This window comes from Oncorhynchus nerka, linkage group LG22 (genome assembly GCF_034236695.1).
Source record: "Oncorhynchus nerka isolate Pitt River linkage group LG22, Oner_Uvic_2.0, whole genome shotgun sequence".
NCBI classification, from domain to species: domain Eukaryota; kingdom Metazoa; phylum Chordata; class Actinopteri; order Salmoniformes; family Salmonidae; genus Oncorhynchus; species Oncorhynchus nerka.
In genome coordinates, this window is record NC_088417.1 from 50433790 (window position 1) to 50456435 (window position 22646).

General features: G+C 40.9%; 1 protein-coding gene across 1 annotated transcript in view; it reads right to left on the reverse strand.

The window, feature by feature from the left end:
* The window catches only part of LOC115105304 (kin of IRRE-like protein 3), a 291162-nt gene that overhangs the window by 131192 nt on the left and 137324 nt on the right, over positions 1–22646 (reverse strand). Inside the window, exons 3-4 of the mRNA XM_065006811.1 lie at positions 9939–10088; positions 3059–3208 (exon numbers count right to left, since the gene is read on the reverse strand). Of these exons, the coding sequence (XP_064862883.1) occupies positions 3059–3208; positions 9939–10088 (300 nt within the window). The remainder of the gene's footprint in view (positions 1–3058; positions 3209–9938; positions 10089–22646) is intronic.

Genomic DNA, 22646 nt, shown 5'->3' on the forward strand with positions numbered 1-22646 from the left:
ACAGGTCCCAGACGTGCTCTATGGGATTGAGATCCTAGCTCTTCGCTGGCCATGGCAGAACACTGACATTCCTGTCTTGCAGGAAATCACGCACATAATGAGCAGTATGGCTGGTGGCATTGTCATGCTGGAGGGTCATGTCAGGATGAGCCTGCAGGAAGGGTACCACATGAGGGAGAAGCACGTCTTCCCTGTAACGCACAGTGTTGAGATTGCCTGCAATGACAACAAGCTCAGTCTGATGATGCTGTGAAACACCACCCCAGACCATGACGGACCCTCCACCGCCAAATCGATCCTGCTACAAATTACAGGCCTTGATGTAATGCTCATTCCTTCGACAATAAACGCGAATCCGACCATCACCCCTGGTGAGACAAAACCGCGACTCATCAGTGAAGAGCACTTTTTGCCAGTCCTTTCTAGTCCAGCGACGGTGGGTTTGTGCCCATAGGTGACCGTGTTGCCGGTGAGGACCTGCCTTACAACAGATCTACAAGCCCTCAGTCCAGCCTCTCTCAGCCTAATGAGGACAGTTTGAGCACTGATGGAGGGATTGGGCGTTCCTGGTGTAACTCAGGCAGTTGTTGTTGCCATCCTGTACCTGTCACGCAGGTGTTATGTTCGGATGCACCAATCCTGTGCAGGTGTTGTTACACGTGGTCTGCCACTGCGAGGATGATCAGCTGTCCATCCTGTCTCCCTGTAGCTCTGTCTTAGGCGTCTCACAGTACAGACGTTGCAATTTATTTCCTTGGCCACATCTGCAGTCATCATGCCTCCTTGCAGCATGCCTAAGGCACGATCACACAGATGAGCAAAGACCCTGGGCATCTTTCTTTTGGTGTTTTTCAGAGTCAGTAGAAAGGCCTCTTGAGTGTCCTAAGTTTTCATAACTGTGACCTTAATTGCCTACCATCTGTAAGCTGTTAGTGTCTTAATGACCATTCCACAGGTGCATGTTCATTAATTGTTTATGATTCATTGAACAAGCATGGGAAACAGTGTTTAAACCCTTTACAATGAAGATCTGTGAAGTTATTTGGATTTTTACGAATTAGCTTTGAAAGACAGGGTCCTGAAAAAGGGACGTTTCTTTTTTTGCTGAGTTTACAAATATGTATAATGCTCAGCTTATGAAAGCATCTTGTCAACAGAAGACATTACTGATCGAGGCAACTCTTGTGCCATGTTGTTCAATTAATTGGTGGCCATGTATGTCTGCATACCTGCAGTTGTAAGAAGCCCACGGCCCACTAAGTCTCCAAAGCCATTTAAAGCATCCGTGACCTCTGATAGTGCATTGCTATCCCCTTTTAGCCCGGTAATTGGTGGCGGTGGGTCCCCTGAACGCTTGGGGGGGGGGATTCTACAGATCTAATTAGCCTCAAGGGCCCCTCCTCTGGATCGTGTCCCTGGACTCTCTCGTATTCAAAAGTGCCACCGCCACCCGGCCACTCTTAGATGGGGTTCAATGTTTAAATGTCACCGGTAGAGGGCATTTTCATCCCAGCGATAATGCATGGAGTCACAAGGGTCTCTGGTTTCGGTGTTGTTTACAGTCCCTTGGGTTATCTGTAGTTCAGGTCCAGGCAGGCTGTAGTGTGTTGGGATATTATTGTGGGTCGGCAAGTAGAGTTATTTTATCATGAGTGTGAAAAGAAAGTTCAGGCTATTATGGAAACAGCACTGCCTTGTCTCATGCAGCACATACAACTTATGTAATGGATTACCAATGCTGTGTATGAACACAGAGCACTTGTGCAGTTTGGGACATTGTATTGGGAGGGTATTGCAATGTATATTATACATGTTCAAATAACAGGGTTAAAAAGGAATCCCACAGTATGTCTAGCACCTACCTTCAACATCCCAAAAAAACATTGAAGCTGGAGTTGGGGTTAATGGTAAACTATCCACTCTGGTTATGAGAGCACAACAAGGCGAGGCTGTCATATGCTTTGGCGGTTGGCTAACGCCAAGTCTCCAACTGTCTCCAGCATCGGAGAAGTGAAAGGCGGTGATTGACCCTGACAGCGTCCTTACATTAACTTCATTACCTTACGGGGCTGCTGGTAGCTTGGTGTGCAACTTTTTTCCAAAGCGAGACGATTTGTCTGGGATTAAATGTCAGGTTAATGGCTAGGCCTGGGGAGGAGGATGATTTGCCTCTCTCTCCCGCCATCCCAACCCGGAAATAAATAGAAAAGTCCTTGTTATCTATAATTAATCATTTTAATGGTGCCGGATCGCCAACATCTTAACTCTCCCCCCTTTGACCTCCGCACTAAGTAACCAGATTTAGATTAGTGGGCAAGAATGTTACCACTGAGGGAGGGAATAATGAACTGATACCTCTAGAATACATCATGCTTTAAACAAGGGAGGATGAATCGATAATTCTAATTAGGGTGCTCAGCCCAAGGCACAGAAGGGTTTGCATCGGAGGGTTCCATCGATTCCAGCCCAAATGATGGTTGATAGAAAACAGATTGGGGCAGTTTGGCATCACCTGATTAGGCCTGATTTGAGGATACACCCATGATTTATCTCTAGCCAATTAATGTTCTGTCCCATCCCCCATTTCCAAATGATTACTGAGCAATTTCAATATTACTAACTCTTCTCATTTTCTTCCCCCTATCCCTTCTTATCACTCACTTCAAGTGTGCCCTCCAAACGGCACCCAGTTCCCTATATAGTACACTACTTTTGACCCTGGTACCATTTTACTATGGTTGAAAGTAGTGCACTATAAAGGGAATAGGTGCAATACGGAAGGCAACCGTAACCCTCTAAAATGCACTCTCTTCAGGTTCCCCAGATCTACCATTTGTCCTATCTGCTGTGAAACAGGTTGAAACCGTTTTGCAAGTGTAATGTGTTATGCGGCATGAACAGGAAGTTCACTCAACACTCTCTCAGATATCTCACCTATATGTACCATCAACTTGAGATACAGTAGTTGGCTTTCCCATTAACCTAAACCTTGCGGAACATACACACAATGGTTCAATGATCTTGAACGTAATCTAATAGTACTGTAGCTGTGTCTTACCGAGCACAGTCAGTCGGGCGGGGCGTGTTCTGATAGCTGCCTGGATGGCCTGGCACTCAAAGAAGGCGTCGTCCTGCATTTCGGTTCTCTGAATCAAGAGGTGGTATTCTCCCTTGCTGTGGTCTCCCACAATGTCATAGCGTGGGTAGCCTGGAACACAAGAACACACATTGTTACTCCCGCATCACTGCATGCACACACATACCCACACACATACTCACCCGCACACACACATGCATGCACACACACACGTTCTTGCACACACACTATCATGTACACACACACTCACAGACACACACACACACATCTTCATTATGTAAGTTCACACGCTAGCGTTTCCAATTATCCAGGGCTATGGATTGTCATGACTACTAGTTTAAAGAAACAAAATTAAAGAACATTTGGTTTTCCAGATCGAGATTGTTATTCCTTTCATGAGAACACACCCAAACAATTACAATGGAGAACACATGCACACACACAACTACAATTATATGTGTGATGTGGGCTGCTTTATTGTTGCTTTCCACTCCTTTAAGATAAGACGTCTTTAGCACAGGAGAAAGATGAACGTACAGTAATTACTTTCTCGGTTCACCTACAAATAGCATTGGAAGCTGAGAGGAGAAAGGAGGGTGACATTTCTTTTTTTCTTCAAATTTAATTTGGTCTTCCACAAAAAAAATTGAGCAACTGTCAGAAGACGAGCGGACTCAATTCTCCCATTGCCAATTGCGTCTAGTCCAATGTGTGCAGTAATGGCTATTATAACCCCGTTTAAAGAAATATTAGAGATATGTGATATCTATTTGCTGTTTATTCCACTGCCCATGGATCAATGGCAAGACTGAATCATCCATAAGCATTTTACCAAGCAGTAGTGTATGGGGAGGCGTAAGTGAGTTGAGTAGGAGAGACCAACTCCATAATATGACAGACGCCTACGTATAAGGCCTAATAGTAATCCTAGTAGTCAGACCAACCTATGTTAATAGGATGCAGAACAACATAGGAAAATTATTAAATTCAAAAAACTTAATTTGATTTGACCCTCTCACAAAGCATGTGGGTTACATTTACATTAGGGCATAAACACTTTCTAAACCCTTTGTAAAGGGTACCTTCATGTAAAGAGTTAGCAGCACATGTAGTCACTTCTATTTCTGCGGGGGACATGATTCTGCTCAGTGAAACGACCTGTCCTGATTTGTCATAGACGCTTGCTAAAAAACTTGAATGAGCAAGCCTTCCTTCATGAACTGGCCTCTGTAAAATGGTATAGAATCAGCTTGATCCCCTCTGTCGAAGACGCTTGGCCCGTCTTTTTTTATATTTTCAGTGGTATTGTTAACAAACACGACCCCCGTAAAGAAAATGCAAATTAAAAACAGGTTCAGCCCCTGGTTCGACTGTGATCTTGCAGAGTTACTCCACCTCAAGAATTGCAGCAGTACTATCTGTATGGGTCTAACCCCAATAAGGTCTGGAAAACGGTTAAAAACCTCTTGGAACTACCCATCCCGGATCCGGGAGAATTGTCATCAACTACACTAATTAGCATAGCGCAACGGTCAAAAAATATTACTAGAAAATATTCATATTCATGAAATCACAAGTGAAATATAGTGAAACACAGCTTAGCCTTTTGTTAATCACCCTGTCATCTCAGATTTTGAAATTATGCTTTACAGCCAAAGCAAGACAAGCGTTTGAGTAAGTTTATCGATAGCCTAGCATAGCGTTATGTCCAGCTAGCAGCAGGAAGCTTGGTCACGAAAATCAGAAAAGCAATCAAATGAACCGTTTTCCTTTGATGAGCTTTGGATATTTTCACTCACGAGGCTCCCAGTTAGACAGCAAATGTTCCTTTTGTTCCATAAAGATTATTGTTATACCCAAAATACCTCAGTTTGTTGGTCACGTTATGTTCAGAAATCCACCGGAAATAGCGGTCACGACAAAATTATGGCAAACGTTTTTTATAATCAATCCTCAATGTGTTTTTCAAATATCTATTCGATAATATATTAACCGGGACAATTGGCTTTTCAGTAGTTGCGAGAGGAAAAATGACTACCTCGGTCTTTTACGCAATAATCACTCTGAGAGCCCTCAGCTGGCCACTTACGCAATGTAGTCATTTACGCTCATTCTTCAACATAAAGGTGTGAAACTATGTCAAAATGCTGTAGACACCTTAGGGAATACGTAGAAAAAGGAATCTGGTTTATATACCTTTCAATGGCCAATAGGGGTGCATAGGAACACAACGGTTTCAAAATAAGAGGCACTTCCTGATTGGATTTTCCTCAGGGTTTTGCCTGCAATATCAGTTATGTTATACTCACAGACAATATTTTGACAGTTTTGGAAACGTTAGAGTGTTTTCTATCCTAAGCTGTCAATTATATGCATATTCTAGCATCTGATCCTGAGAAATAGGTAGTTTACTTTGGGACATTATTTTTCCAAAAATAAAAATAGTGCCCCCTAGTTTCAAGAGGTTATTAAAGACCTGGAGAATAATCCCTCCTCCTCACAGCTGCCCATGTCCTTTAATGTTGATGATGTGGTTGTTACTGACAAGAAGCACATGTCTAAGCTCTTTAATCACCATTTCATTAAGTCAGGATTCCTATTTGACTCAGCCATGCCTCCTTGCCAGTCCAACATTTCCTTATCTCCCACCCCTTCTAATGTGACTATCCCTGATGCTTCTACCTCTTTTTCCCCTGCACCGCTACAAAGTCTCTCCCTGCAGGCAGTCACTGAGTCCAAGATGCTTGAGGAGCTCCTGAAACTTGACCCCAAAAAAACATCTGGGTCAGATGCTTTAGACCCTTTCTTCTTTAAGGTTGATGCCCCTATCATCGCCAAGCAAATCTCCAACCTTTTAAACCTGTCTCTCCTTTCTGGGGAGGTTCCCATTCCCACACACATCACTGCACTCTATAGTCCTCTGTAAACTGGTCATCTATGTATACCCATCGCAAGATCCACTGGTTGATGCTTATTTATAAAACCCTCTTAGGCCACGTTCCCCCATATCTCAGCTATCTACTGCAGCCCTCATACTCCGTTCTGCCAGTCACATTATGTTAAAGGTTCCCAAAGCTCACACATCCCTTGGTTGCTCGTCTTTTCAGTTTGCTGCAGCTAGCGACTGGAACGAGCTGCAACAAACACTCAAACTGGACAGTTTAATCTCAATCTCTTCATTCAAAGACTCAATCATGGACACTCTTACTGACCGTTGTGGCTGTTTTGTGTGATGTATTGTTGTCTCTACCTTCTTGCCCTTTGTGCTGTTGTCTGTTCCCAATAATGTGTGTACCATGTTTTGTGCTGCTACCATGTTGTCTTGGTACCATGTTGTTGTCATGTTGTGTTGCTGCCTTGCTATGTTGTTGTCTTAGGTCTTTCTTCATGTAGTATTGTGTTGTCTCTCTTGTTGTGATGTGTGGTTTGTCCCAGCCCCCGTCCCCACAGGAGGTCTTTTGGCTTTTGGTAGGCCGTCATTGTAAATAAGAATTTGTTCTTAACTGATCTGCCTAGTTAAATAAAGATTAAATAAAATTAATTCTTCAGGAAATACTAATATACATTTAAATATCCCTGAGGAAACCAATTTTCCCTCTCGGGGTGTTGGAGAGAGAAAGTGTAGACCCAGAAAACCATTAAGACCCGAGATCAAGTGTTAGATTAATGTCCCCAGGCGAAATGGGAATGAATAGCTGAAGAAGCTGAAGACAAATACTTTTCAATTATGGCAAACAATGTAAAATAGCCCTAGTTATAACCTCTGTAGAGGCGATGGATCCATCAGGATTAGTTAGTTTGAGAGGAGGGTTTAGGTGGATGGTGATGTATTTCAGTATGTAGGAGGCACCTAATTGACACATCAATGGGAGAAAACGGCAATGACCACTCTCTGTCCGCATCTCAAATGACACCCTATTCCCTAAATAGTGCAGTAGTTTTGACCAGAGTGTAGGGCCCTGGTCAAAAGCAGTGCACTATAAAGGAAATAGAGTGCCATTTGGGACACAACCTGAGTAGAGCCAGATCAAAGGGAAACAGGAGAGAAGGTAAAGGACACATGCAAAGTGAGCACTCCCTCGCTCCAATTAAAAGAGTGGAAAAAAGGAAGAGTGCAAATCACAGACGGAGAGAAAGCAAGAGGCTAGAGCAGCGCCGATGCCATTGACAGTCAAACCCCTCCCTCAGCTTTCTTTCCAAAACCATTTCATCGCTCTGTATTTGCATTTAAAAATCTGATTTTCCTTCATTGACTTCAGCCTTTGATTTAACACACCACTTCATTGCATTAATATATCCTATTCAGTCAAATATGCTAATTATGTTTAACTTTAAGTGCCATTATCCCTTAGTAGCCCTGCTGTCTTCCCTCTCATAACTGTTGCATTGGCTAAGATGTCAAATTTTCCTGTCGTCACTAAGAGTAAACACTGTCCACAGTTCACACGGCCGGGAGATAACCTTTCCAGTTCACACTTGTCCCCGCTGTCATTGATCCACCAAAAATAATGTGTATCTCTCTCTCTCTCTCTCTCTCTCTCTCTCTCTCTCTCTCTCTCTCTCTCTCTCTCTCTCTCTCTCTCTCGAGCTGAGCTGAGCTGAAAGTGATGTTTGGTGGCGATGGGTCCCAGGATGCTGCTAAAAGGACGTGGAGTGGGATTGTATGGACGTAATGGGATTGTTCTCCCAGGCCCAATTATGGAAACTCTGTCCATGACGAAATAGAACAGGGGACTGAGGCAAAAGCAGACAATGTCTACACAGGGGAAGACAATGTAACAGATTGGCATAGCAGGAGTCCTAAGAGAAGAAAATAAATCTGATGAGATGGCATTGTACCCAAACTGTGATCCATTGCCATACTGTAAACGCAGGTGTATTATTTTATCATTTTATTTTGATGTTATTTAACATTTTATTCAAAGAGTTTATCTAGTCGAGTGTGCCGTGCACCACATCTCTTCAAATACATTTATTGGGTCAAATTGTTTCCAAGGTGGGTTGTTAATGCCGATTCATCTAGTATTTGACCGCCATTCTACCTACAGTATCCAAACAACACAATAACCTTTTTCTCTGTTCCAGGGGCCAGTGCAATGTTCCCCGCACAGCTTTGAAAGCTGATTGTGGGGAATGATTTCCTCAGGCAGCCATCAGAGCGACGGAATAGTCTTCAAAACAGCCAGAGGAAAGATTGGGGGAAGGAGACTCTCTGCCGCTTTGGAAATGAGCAAAACACAATTTAACCATCTGCCGGAGCAGCAGATGTTGCGATAAATTGCTGCAACTTTCAAATGTTTACTTTTTTTTTTTTAAACCCAGATGCAGTTTGGAGGGCTCGTTGAGTTTACTGTATTCTGCGAGATTGAGAACTTGTTTTTTCTGGCTGTAATGTACATTTTCAACGACCTCTCATGTGACAACTGCAGTGTCGTAAGATTACTAACGCAGAGGAGTAGGATCATTTGAAAACAACAAAGAAAACAATTACGGTATTAACATAAAGGTACTCAAGCAGTAATCAACACACACTGACAATGGCCTAACAGCCAAACAATTCGTTTTTGTTATTTTTGCCTCTAAATGAAAACATTTAGAGTGTGGATCCTCCACAGATTAAACTCTAGCAATATTGGCCATTTACCATATCATTTGCACTTATGACAATTTGATGTTTGTGATTGTGCCCAATCCCCCAAGTTTCTCTCCCATTATTCAAAAAGCCTGTTGCCATGTAACCCCCTAATTTGTCTTTGCTTAATAATTCACAAGAGGGTTCTGATTAATGTGAACCATGAAATATATTCAAAACACTTGTGAGAGCTTTGAAAGCAGCAATAACACAATCAGTGTGTTTGTGACTCTTGTGCCATGTGAAGTGGCTCTTTTAATTAATGATCAAACTCTAAATATTCCATTACTCTGTGGCGTTGCTCTGTCATTTGTCCAGATGTGACAAGTGACAGCTACCTTTTTGATGACAAGACCATGTATGGATTTTTTTTAATTACATGAAAGTAATGAAAGGAAAAGTGCAGATCAATGGACATGTGAGTGACACAACAGCAATAGGAAACTATGACAAAGAAACAGTTGCTAAGGGTAAGAGCGCAAAAGAGAGAGATGGACAGACAGATGGATGGTATGGGCCTTGAGAGAAATGGAGGGTATGGGTAAAGGCTGTGTCCAACAGAGGATGGAAGGAGAGGAAGAGAAAAAAGGAGAAATGTTGAATACAGAGAGAAATTGAGCTAGATAAGAAGACAGGTAAGGGAATGACTCGAGCGAGGGAGGAAAGGAAAGAGAGGAAGAGAGCGCAATAAGAAGGTGAGACGTAGGCTAATACAGAGAGAAAGAGAGCTAGACAGGATGACGAGTAAGGCAAGGAAAGAGAAGAAACAGATTGACTGAAAGCCTTGCCCAAGAAAGAGAGATGGAGTGAGAGGAGAAGAGAGAGTAGTAGAAAAACAAAAAAGGTAAGTGGTCCTGCTCGAGGAAAATAGAGAGAGAAAGAGGGAGGTAGACAAAGAGTTTGATTGGGAGAGGAGAAAAGAAAGATAAAGCCAAGTAAAAACAAAAAAAGAAGCTTAGCATTCATAAAGCCTTCATAATGCCTTAATATGCTTGACATAAAGAGTTATACTACCCTATGTTTATATGCTCTTTATAATTGGCATTAAACATAACACCCACTCCATAACAACTGTCATAATTTATCAAATATAATTTAAGGGCTTATTACAGGCATTATGACTCTTTATGTCATGCATATAAAGGGTTTATGAATGTTTCATGAATGCTACATTATCACCATTCTAAGTAAAGTGAGGGACTCTCCTACCTGAGAGGTCCCTGTTGACCCCAAGGGCCATGCCGTCTCTGAGCCAGAGCACCATGCCGTGGTAACCAGGGATGGAGCAGGGCAGGGTCACCGGCTGACCTGCCACCACCACCAGGTCTGTGGGCTGCTGGGTGAACACTGCACTGGCCCCTGGAACAGAGAAAAATGTTATTGTGTCAAAACAGTGCAACTTTTGATCAACAGTTTCGATATGATTTCATCTTCTTCACAGACATATAGTGTCATATGCCATTTAGCAGACACTCTTATCCAAAGAAACTTATAATAGCACATGCATACTGTGCATTTTCGTATGGGTGGCCCCAGCAGGAATTGGAACCACAACCTTAGCATTGCATGTGCTATGCTCTACCAACTGTGCCACAGTAGCCTACTCTGCATCCAATGGGGTACCGTCAGGGTAGATGTTGAATTGATGAAGCATTGAATGTTTTTATGTCTATGACAATAAATCCTAATAGCAATGTTGCCACAGTAGGCCAGTGAAAATAAGTATACAGAAGCTATGGAGCTGCTAGTGGAGTTACAAACCCCAAAAAGTTATTGAATGGGCTATGCAGAGATGAACGGACAGACTGATCAAACAGGTGTAAATCTTGCTGAGATTGAGGCTGCCCTACGTACACAGCTCAGGTGACTATTCAGTGTAATGTTAGATAGCATCTATGGATGGTTGAATGAATGGGGATTGGTTCGCGTAGTGAGAAAGAGTACAGGAGATGGTACTGGCATCTGTCCACATCATCCCACATTCATTAATACTCTGACCCATTTTCACATAGGAATCATCACACTTTCATTCCCAGTCATTTAAGTTGATGTAAGACCTACAACACCGATGAGCCCAGATATTAGGCGAGCGTTTCTATTCAATTACCTTTTTAACAGAAAATGCATTACGGCAAACATTAAATCAAAATGAGCCCATGCAGCTGTTCAACCCAATCTGTCTTCGGCCTCATTCATTACCATCTCAGCCCTCATCGCAAAAAATGACTTCCGTTTTGGTGGCTTCAGTTTGGGAAGGCAGCGGAGTGGTGCATTGCTGACAGCAGCTAACCTCATTTAGAGAACACATCTTGAAAGGGTGTGAATATAAGCAGACAGAGGATTCAGTACAAAGTACATGCAGGACACAGACGGCTTTCATATCTTTTTGTATGAGGGTAGAGCCGAAAACATATATATATTTTTTTCACACCAACAGTTTTCCCCACCAATGACTGATCCCTCTCGTGAAAGCCACGGAAGTTGAAGAACGACCACAGTACTACAGACATTGTTGGTGGAAAACTGGACCCCCCCATTATAGCGAATCTTTGTGTAAATAAAACATTTTTAGAGGACAATCATGGTACCATTAATTGCTTATAATACACCATCGGATGTATGTCCTTGAACCAATTATTTTAAAATGTCACACAGAAGAAGTTATGAGGATAATTTTGTTGCTATTGGCAGCCTCCTGTATTCCAGCATCTCACTGAAGAAGATAACACATAATTCGAGGTCTTGCTATTTTGGGATTCTACCATATGAATATCTCCAGTACACAGAGTCCAAACATTTATACAGGATAAGTCTTGACTCTATACTTAATTTAATGGTACATTTCTGTCTTTTAATCCAAAAGGTTGCTGGTTCGAATTCCCGAGCTAACTAGGTGGAAAATCTGTTGATGTACCCTTGAGCAATGCACTTAACCCTAATTGCTCCTGTAAATCGCTCTGGATTAGAGCGTCTGCGTAAATGACAATCATTAACAGACACAACAAACAGAGAACTGCTGCGTTTTATTAGTGTGGTAGAGAGGATTATATGTCCCACATGGCACCCTATCCCCTGTCTCGGCCCATAGGGCATGGTCAAAAGCAGTGCACTATATAGGGAATCGGTTGCTATTTGGGATGCAAACATAGAATTGTCTTTGGGTATATGCTTCACAAATGCAGAAGACACATTTCATGTGAATACATTCAGTTATACAACTGACAAGGCATCCCCTTTTCCTTTCCTTTCCCTTTCCATTCTGACAGTCACAGCTCATAAGATGTCTCATTTGTATATACTGTATATGACTTATATGGTAACCTGTATTTCTATCTTATATATTTTGTTCATGTTATCAAGAGCACTTGGTGTAGTAATATCTGTTCGTTACTTGACGTAAACATGCAAAAGAGAAGATATTTTATTACTTGCTTTAAGATTATTTATCTACCAGTCATCCCCTGGTCCAGATCCAGACAATTGCAAGATGGATGGTATGTTGAATATTGATCGGGCTAAAAAGTTATAATGCTTTGCTCCCCAGACAATCAAACATTTTCTCAGAGTCCATTAGTGGAATCAACATTCTGTAACATGAGGCATTTTTGGTGCTCTTAAGGGGAATATTTGTTTTGCTCATCCAGGCAGGGTAGCAGCATTTCACAGATTTAGGTAAAGGCATGGTTTAATTTCGACAAAACCATTGGGAATGAGTGTAGTTTGGAGGCTCATTGTCTATTCCCAAATTGAGTCAAACATCCAATAATTTCTGAATCAATCTACACTATATATACAAAAGTATGTGGACACCCCTTCAAATTAGTGGATTCAGACCCGTCTGTCCCCGTCATTGGGGAGAAGCTCTCAAGGCATCTCAGGACGGATATATGACGAGATAGCCAACACCACAAAAACAACATTAGCGGTGAATCTAAATTGTAATTGCTCTGTTATCTCTCCTTGCTTCCTCAAAAACGCATTGGAGGAGATCGTCTGAGGAGAGGAACCTCGGATCATCAATTTTTGGAAGAGCTGAGGGGAGAGAATGTGAGGAATCAAGGAAATACATTAAGATTCACAATTTTGAGGTGCATTCTATGTTCTGTTGACCTGGGACTCACGAGTATCTGATTTGTAGACAACATATGTGTCAGCAGTATTTCTACTCTGTGCTGTATGTATAAGGGAATTACAACTGCCTTCACAAACTGTTTACTTCTACTCATGATAAACAGCCCAGTTGAATATTGTATTTGTCACTATTGGCGACAATAAACAATATTCATATTGACTTTCCACAGCAAACGTTTTTCCTAGTACAACCCACCAATGTCAAAAGGATGCCATCTCAGAATTCCGAAATATGACTCTGGTTTGACAGTTTCCATACAAACTGACAGTTTGAGACTTGAAAGATAACCTCAGAAAGAGTGCAATCCACCAAGAGGGACTTAAATGGCAAAGTCTGTTCACATTTGCATTGCATTTCTCAGAATCTGTGAGGGTGCAATGTAATGCTTCAATCTAGCCATGTACTCCTAGTGGTGCCACACAACAGGGATTCTGCAGAGCATGGCTAGCTCTAATGGGAGTCTGAATTGAACAAATGAATCTCATCATCACATCGCCAGCTTCTCAGTGGGCGAAAACACTCTCAGTCAAATCAAAATAAATAAATATATTTTGTCAAGGATACTTCTTTCACATCAATTTTCTGTTTGCCTTAAGCTTTTCAATTTATTTTGCAATCAGAATGCCAAATTACATGAACTCCTCCAGCACAAAAGCAAACATTTTGCCTACTCACAAACATTCTGCATTAGCTGGGGACTGAATTTCTCAGAAGTCCAGAATGTTCTGTTGTTACAAGACAAAATATAACACTGAGTCATCACTTTGTTTTCGCCATGTCTTACTCAAGACAATACCAAAGTATACACCCACAGAAAGGACTCAAGAGAAACTTAAGCTGAATTCACAAATGAGTCATCTCAGTTGGAAATCTCAATACATTGTTGCTGTGCCTACCTGATGAGAGTTACATGTGTCTGAAAATCTCATCTTGAGTCATGGCTACTGAAGATAATTCATTTTGACAGGGTCACAGAGATATGTTGTGGACAATTTCACAGTAACAGAGTGATGCCGAGACTCTGTTTTTTCCCTTTAAAATGAATGCCAAACAAAATCGAATGATTGATAAGTTTAACAAAACCATACAATGATATGTACAAGGACCACTTTGAACAATTTCCACAGAAAAGTGTACAAAAACACATCTACTTGAAGAACAGTGCAGATGCAAAGTTTGGCAACAGAATGACAGTGTGTGCTGTTTGTGCCGTCATTCTGTTACCAAACCTTGATCTGCATTGTTCTTTAAATGTTTTGTTAAAAGTAGTCCTTGTTCATAGAGTTATAGGGTTTATTTAACTGTGCAATCATTGGTTTTGTTTGACATACATTTTACAGTGAAGAATCAGTCTCAGCAATACTCTGCTACTGTGGAATTGCCCTTGTACTACATGGTTGATGAATACTGTACATACAGTATTTGATAGGCAAATGCTTTTTTTCATTCAAATACCCAATATCATATTACTTTTCATGTGGAAATACTTTACACATTTGATGACATCAGCTATAAAGATGGTACAAGATTTAAAGCAGCATTTAACACAAGCACATCGTTCCTAGTTGTGTTTGCCTATGCAATATGCACGGAATAACAGGGATCGATTTCTCCCGTTGGCCTCGGATTTACTGAAATGCAATTAGGTCTACGAGCAGGGCCTCATATTCCCTTACCTGTTGAGAACACTGAAAAGAGGGGGCAGCTTTATTTAATTGTTGCAGTGGACTGTGAAAGGTTTTTTTCCGCAGCAAGATGGAAATGTGTGCCATAAACAGTGTCAGCGATTTAGTGCCAGAGTGCTGGGAACCATACAGTCTCATCACCGTCGTAGTCCAATCACACTGCTCTACGGAGAGGACCACTGGTGACGTAAAACTAAAACAGGAGAGAGTGAAATATGGGGTTGTGTGCCCTGTCGATTTGGTGGGGACTACATTGCATTGACTGTGGATGCTAGGCTACAGCGCTAGTGTCACAGTAGCAGATTGAAAAGTATTATTACCTCCGTTTGGTACCTGTCAGTGCAATGTGAATTGTTAACAGCTGTGCCAAGAAGGGTTACATTTCATTGTCATTCCGGGTACCCTTTGTATTGTTATTGTCGGGAGGAGAAAATGTTATTCTATCTGAGGAAGAAAAAAAGTAAAGAAAAAAAAGAAAACAGGCTTTGAATTAATCTGGTGTGTATAATGGAATTTTTTACAGAGGATTGCCACGGTCCACCTACAGTCTACAGTACTTTGAAATATGTTTTCTAAGGTTTTGACCAAATGTGTTTCCTGAATGCTTATCATCATTTTCAAGATAGAAAAACCAAATGATAAAGAATGAAAATGTGCCGCAGTGTGCCAAACATAAAACCATTACACGCTGCCTCCCATGGGTCCTCTGTGAAAAATATTATTGTTACTTGTCTGGTTGCAGACAGACCTTGGTTGGGTTTTGGGGGAAAGTTGGACTTCCTTTCAATTCATCAAGTTACTTTATTAACTTAACTATCCCTTTGCTATGAGACTCGAAATTGAGAAAAGGTGCATCCTGTTTCCAATGATCATCCTTGAGATGTTTCTACAACTTGATTGTAGTCCACTTGTAGTAAATTAATTTAATTGGACATGATTTGGAAAGGCTGTCACGCTCTGACCTTAGAGATCCTTTTTATGTCTCTATTTGGTTTGGTCAGGGTGTGATTTGGGGTGGGTATTTTATGTTCTATTATTTGTATTTCTATGTTTTGGCCGGGTAGGGTTCTCAATCAGGAACAGCTGTCTATCGAACCATACTTAGGTTGTCACGTTCTGACCTTTATTTCCTTTGTTTTGTCATTATTTAGTATGGTCAGGGCGTGAGTTGGGGTGGGCAGTCTATGTTTATTTTTCTATGATTTGGGTATTTCTATGTTTCGGCCTAGTATGGTTCTCAATCAGAGGCAGGTGTCATTAGTTGTCTCTGATTGAGAATCATACTTAGGTAGCCTGGGTTTCACTGTGTGTTTGTGGGTGTTTGTTCCTGTATCTGTGTTTGCACCAGATAGGACTGTTTGGGGTTTTCACGTTTCTTGTTTTTGTATTCAGTTGTTCATGTGTACATTTACGTATTAAAAGAACCATGGACACTTACCACGCCGCTTATTGGTCCTCTGATCCTTTTCGCCTCTCCTCTTCGGAAGAACCACATAGCCTCTTCCCACCACATAGCCTTTAGCGTCACAGTTTGTTTTGTAGTGTTTATTGTTCTGTTTGGCGTCTTTTCCAAATAAAGAGAAAATGTACGTTCACCACGCTGCACCTTGGTCCTCTTCTTTCAACGGCCGTGACAAAGGCACACACCGTCTATATAAAGTCCCACAGTTTATATAGACAGTGCATTTCAGAGCAAAAACCAAGCCATGAGGTCGAAGGAATTGTCTGTAGAACTCCGATACAAGATTGTGTCAAGCTACAAATTTGGGGAAGGGTACCAAAATATTTCTGCAGCATTGACAATACACAAGAACACAGTTACTTCCACCATTCTTAAATGGAAGACTTCTGGAAGAATCTTATTTGATCAACTTACTTGAACTGTATTATTGAAACACTATTGAATTGACAAAAGATCATTAGAAATGATTGTAAGATTGACAAAATGTATTCAGGTAATCATGTTTCAACTCAATTAGAACAAGTACCTCCCAAATGAATCAATTGTATCAGTTCTAGCTCTTTGAGTTGCGTTCATCCTAGCTAACTACTAAATTTTAAAAAGCTCTTATTTTATTTCCAATTAACAATCGTTTAGGGGAGATTTCAGTAGGGAGCTTTGTGCTCCCATCTGCTTCTGCTCCTCCACGAGCTTCTCCGCCAGCGAAGCAACTACAACGACATTCTCATTAACGGTTACATAACATTTTTACATGTACAATAGTTTTTTATCTACCTTAGTTGAATGCACGGACTGAATGACCTAAATGTAAATGTAACTGTACAAAAATATGGTTGCAAAGCATGCAGTAGGGGTGGTAGGTAGGGTGGCACATAGATTAGCGGTTAGGAGTGTTGAGTCAGTAACTGAAAGGTTGCTGGGTCAAAGCCAACTAGGTGAAAAATGTCTAATTGCTCATGTAAGTCGCTCTGGAAAAGAGCGTCTGATAAAATGTAATGCTGGGTATTATATTCTTTTGAGCTCTGCCCCCCCCAAATACATTTCTACAGTTCATTTCTACATTAATGAATCGGATATACATCAATTCCACCGGAGTTAAATTCTACAAGAGACAATTACATTTCGCCAAGATAGAGCAAAACTTAAGGGCATCCAAGATATTTTGGGGGGAGTGTATAAACATTGCCCAATAGTTTTTTCAGGCAACATACTGTGACTCCTGTGTCTTCTCCAGCTTCAATGAGGGTAGAGGGAAAAAGAGAAGAAAATGTATCTTGACTAACTTTTATTCTCTGATTTATCCACTGCACGGCCCTAGGCCATTATCGCTGAAATAGAAAACATAAATTCAAATGCTGCCAATCAAATAAGTTTTACTTCATCTAAACCCAAGATGAAAGCACATGAAGATCACACTTTTGTCCCTTTCTCTTACTACAACATGAGGTGTATGGGTGTTTCTACATGACTCTGTTCACTTTAAACAACACTGCAGTTGCTTTGCGTACACAGTATGCATTAACTGTGGGAGGAACCTTCTGTCCTAAAGAAGTCAAGGTTTGTTGTACCTTTGGAGTATGGAAAGAAGAGAGTAGAGAAGTGCCTATGCTTGAGGCCTATTCCCATTAGTCTTTCAAAACACAGAGCTTTTAACAACAAAGAAGCTGGGAGTAATTGATAGATCGTCTGCAGGGAGGTGTGTAGTGGGGGGATTGAGCGTTTAAAGAAATGTGGGTAGAGAAGATAATCTTGCCCCTGAGATGTGGCAAAAGGCCAAGCCATTGTGTCGGCATAGAAGCCTGTGTATCCAACTCGCTGTTCCTCTCTGTTATGATTTCTTTTTATCTCTGTTGAACAAAACTACACAGTAATTTCAAGGCACCACTGCTTCAAGAAGATTAGTTACTTTGTGTAATAACAAAGCCACAGACAACAACCTTGAGCACTCTCAAAGCACCCACGGCAAAAAGCAATATAAAGGTGGAAGTTCACGACATGTTTCACAGTTACGGTTTACTGTAAACTAATCTAACATATGAATTTGTATTTTTTCTTCTATAAAAGAAAATAAACATTGGTTGTGTTCTGCCACAGGTTATGATGTAGAAACACATTTCTGGAATGAAATCCCAGCTATTAGTTAGGCTGTAATGATACATTGATTATTGTCAATATAAACCATAATCATTATAATCAAGCACTTATTCAGAGGCAAAATAGACCCAAGTTGGTCCCACTTCAAATGACGTGCATGTCACGCCTTTGTATTGTGTTTTCGTTATATGTTTGGTCAGGCCAGGGTGTGACATAGGTTTATATGTTGTGGTTCGTATTGGGGTTTTTGTATTTGGGATCGCGGCTGAGTAGGGGTGTTGTATAGGCTTGGCTGCCTGAGGCGGTTCTTAATCAGAGTCAGGTGATTCTCGTTGTCTCGGATTGGGAACCGTATTTAGGTAGCCTGGGTTTCACTTTGTATTTCGTGGGTGATTGTTCCTGTCTCTGTGTAGTGTTCACCAGATAGGCTGTATTAGGTTTCACGTTCCGTTTGTTGTTTTCGTATTTATAAGTTATTTCATGTATCGTTCCGTTTTTCTTCATTAAAGAAACATGAGTAACCACCACGCTGCATTTCGGTCCGACTTTCTTTCAACAACAGACGAACGCCGTTACAGAGCACTTTATAGATGCTTCATATAGCCTTAATACAGCCTTCATAAACACCACATAAATGTGTCAAAAATCATCTATAACTGTATGTAATGCTCTATAAAGGGTTCATGAATGTGGCATAACTGTTTGACATAACCACCAATGTCAAATATGTCAAAGACCTGTGCTTTATAAAGGGTGACATAAGCACCAATGTCAAATATGTCAAAGACCTATGCTTTATAAAGGGTTCATAAATCATATTAAATTCACGATTCAACGTATTTATAACCTTGTCATGTATCTTGATAGAGCATTGCAGCGCCATGATAGTGGGTTCGATTGCCGGGACCAGCCATATGTAAAAATGTATGCACTCATTACTGTAAGTTGCTTTGGATGAAAGCGTATATATTATATTATATTTGTAATGGGTGCGTGCTGGTGGCAGGGAAGTCAGGCGCAGGAGAACGAACTTGGTATAAACGGAGTTGTTTAATAAGTGCTCAAAAATTCGGAAAACCAAAATATACAAAATAATAAAAGTGGGTACAAAACCCGTCGCACACCAGAACATAACTTGCACATTATATACAATCACACAATCGCCGACAAGGACATGAGGGGAAACAGTCGATTAAATACACAACATGTAATTGATGGGATTGGAACCAGGTGTGAAGGAACACAAGACAAAACCAATGGAAAATGATAAATGGATCAGCGATGGCTAGAAGGTCAGTGACGTCGACCGCCGAACACCGCCCAAACAAGAGGGACCAAATTCGGCGGAAGTCGTGACAATATTACTCAAATTGCTGGGATCAGCCAACGGTTTTCCCACTTTAGTGCATAGCCAATATTGGATCTGACCCTCAACTTTCCCCAAAATACAACGCTAAAATGTAGTGCAAAGCAAAAAACGCAAAAACTAAATTATTTCCTAAATTTCCCCAAATGTTTTCTCGGTTTTGTTTTCCCCCATTTTTTCTGCCATTCCCTGTAGTTTTTCACACTTTTTTCTCACAACATTTTTTCTGTGTTTTTACTTAAACCACATCAGGGGATGACTTCTGAGTTCAGGGAAAAATCTAAATTTCTAAATGTTTTTGTGTAGTTGCCCTTGCATAGGGAGCCAGGCCAACCCACCGGGGAGTCAGGCCAAGCCAATCAGAATGAGCTTTTCCCCACAAAAGGGCTTTATTACAGACAGAATACTCTGTTTGTGACAAAACTGCACATTTTAGAGTAGCCTTTTATTGTTCCCAGAACAACGTGTACCTGTGTAATGATCATGCTGTTTAATCAGCTTCTTGATATGCCACACCTGTCAGCCATACGCACAAAAAGCTTAATGAATTCATTTCAATTGACTGATTTCCTTACATGAACTGTAACTCAAAAATCTTTGAAATTGCTGAACACCGCAGCTCAATCAGGTGGAAGAACACTGACTATCCAGTAGCAGCTCACTTTGCTAGTCTACTCCCTCAAATACACAGGCATTGTGTAGGCCTACTGGATATCATATCTTCACTAAATTTGTTCTAATCTACCTAATAATTATTACACACCGCTCACTTTTGTCATTGGTTGCCCTTGAACAGGCAGTTAACCCACTGTTCCTAGGCCGTCATTGAAAATAAGAATTTGTTCTTAACTGACTTGCCTCGTTGAATAAAGGTAAAATAAAATAAAATAAAAATTGCACTGTTTGTCTTCATAACCTGGTTCAAACATTCATGACATTACCCTGAAGAAGGCACAGTGATGCCGAAACATTGGTGGTTCACCCAATACATTTTATATAGAGTGTGCAATTCTCTTTATTTGGTGTCGGACTTTAAAGGACAGCGTCATGTGATATAAGGTATTTATGGATGTGTTATGAATGACCGAAGGAATTACAGGACACCACATAAAGTGTCAATAAATAGGTTATTAATGTTCTGCTGATTTTCTACGGTTCTCTCATGATCCACAGGTTACTGTAGGTTGTGAGAGGTATTTAAATGGGCTGAAAAGCTTGCGTTTGTGTGTGTGTCAAAGCCAATATGATTTCAAATAGTCCAACCTGAGACGACCGTACTCCTGTTCTGTTCCCATGCTGGAGACCAGGGCTTGGTTACAACCTGCGGGGGAGTTGGTAAATATTACAAAGACCTGACTGTGCTTTAGCACAGCACAGCACGGCTTGTGATATTGTTGTGTGCGTGTTTGTGTACTAAGGAAGATGCAACATTGTTCCAGAAGAAAGCCGATTTCAATCTCCTTATTTTGGGGGCTTTCATTAAGGTAAGTGTCTCTTGGTGTAATGTCGCCCCCAGGCTATTTGGCACACAGCACGCATATGCTTGGGATATCAACCATTCAAAGTTGGCCTTAGTGGGCGTGACCATATAATTAAATGGGAGTGACCTTACTGAGTAAAATATCTGTCATCATGTCATTGTTAGCAAAAACATTCCCCCTGGTCATCAGTAGTTAACACAGCCATAAAGTCATAATTATGCCTAAACCCAGCCTATTTACACAATTTCTCTTCTTACAATTTGATTTTTAACCTAACCCTAACTACTGAAGGACAAGTTTGATGTGACTAGCATGACTTCACTTTAGAGTGTGTGCCATTCTTCAGCACAACATGTCACCCTTTATAAAGCCCACATTTATATCATATTCAACATAGTGGGTTGTGTCACACTTGACACTGGTAATTATGTCACACAGTTATGACACATTTATGAACTTTATAAAGCATGACATAAGTGTTATGGTTTTCTTCCGTCGAAGGAGAGGAGGACCAAAATGCAGCGTGGTAATTTTGATGCATGTTTAATAAACAAATAAACACGAACAATTACAAAAACAAGAAACGTAATGTGAAAACCTAAACAGCCTATCTGGTGCAAACAAACACAGAGACAGGAACAATCACCCACGAAACACTCAAAGAATATGGCTGCCTAAATATGGTTCCCAATCAGAGACAACGATAAACACCTGCCTCTGATTGAGAACCACTTCAGGCAACCATAGACTTTTCTAGATAACCCCACTATACCACTATACCACAATCCCAATACCTACAAAAACCCCAAGAGAAAACACACCACATAATTAACCCATGTCACACCCTGGCCTGACCAAAATAATAAAGAAAACACAAAATACTAAGACCAGGGCGTGACAATAAGGTTATAACATATTTGTAAAACATTTATGTAGTGCTTGTGAAGGCGTTATGAATGCTTTATGAATCCTTCATTAGCTGAACATAATTTAAAGTGGGACCATAAAGGGTCATACAGTTTAATAAACAGTCTCTAAAGCTTTTATTTCTTAATGAAAAAAGGACCCAGGATAGGTCATTACTGCGATGGAAGACACCAAAATAAGTTGCTCGTTTTTTGCACAGAATGACGGTGAAACTCAACCAATACCCGTTATCTCTAGCTATGGTGATATAACACCATAGAAGAAATCGATTGTTTTGATGATGGGTATGAACCCAGTCAGCGCTATCCGTTACAGTGATGGGTAGTGACACTTTGCTGATGACCAAAAAGGGATGTTATTAAATGTTGAGCTTCTTCTCATTTACAGATGGAGGCCATGTTGTGTCCTTTGAGCGCGGGTGGTGTTCATATGTGGACGTCGAAATCACGTCAATGGCACATGCACTGTATCGAAGCACTTTGCCCTCAAGTTGTGACATTGGAAAGTGAAATAGGCATCAGTGCGTAAAACGGTGTCCAGTTTGAACACACAACAGTTGATGGATAGATATTTGTGGTGCGGGACTATATCTGATTACCTCCACCAAAACAAGACAAGGATGTTGTCTGGAAATGGCGGACCAATACATGTATTTTGTGTTCTTTCGACAGCTTGTACAGCTTATCTGTGTGGGCTAAAGACTGATATCGACGTGTTGAAATACATGTGATTTTACTTTGTTTTGTACGGCACAGGATGTCATGATTTGT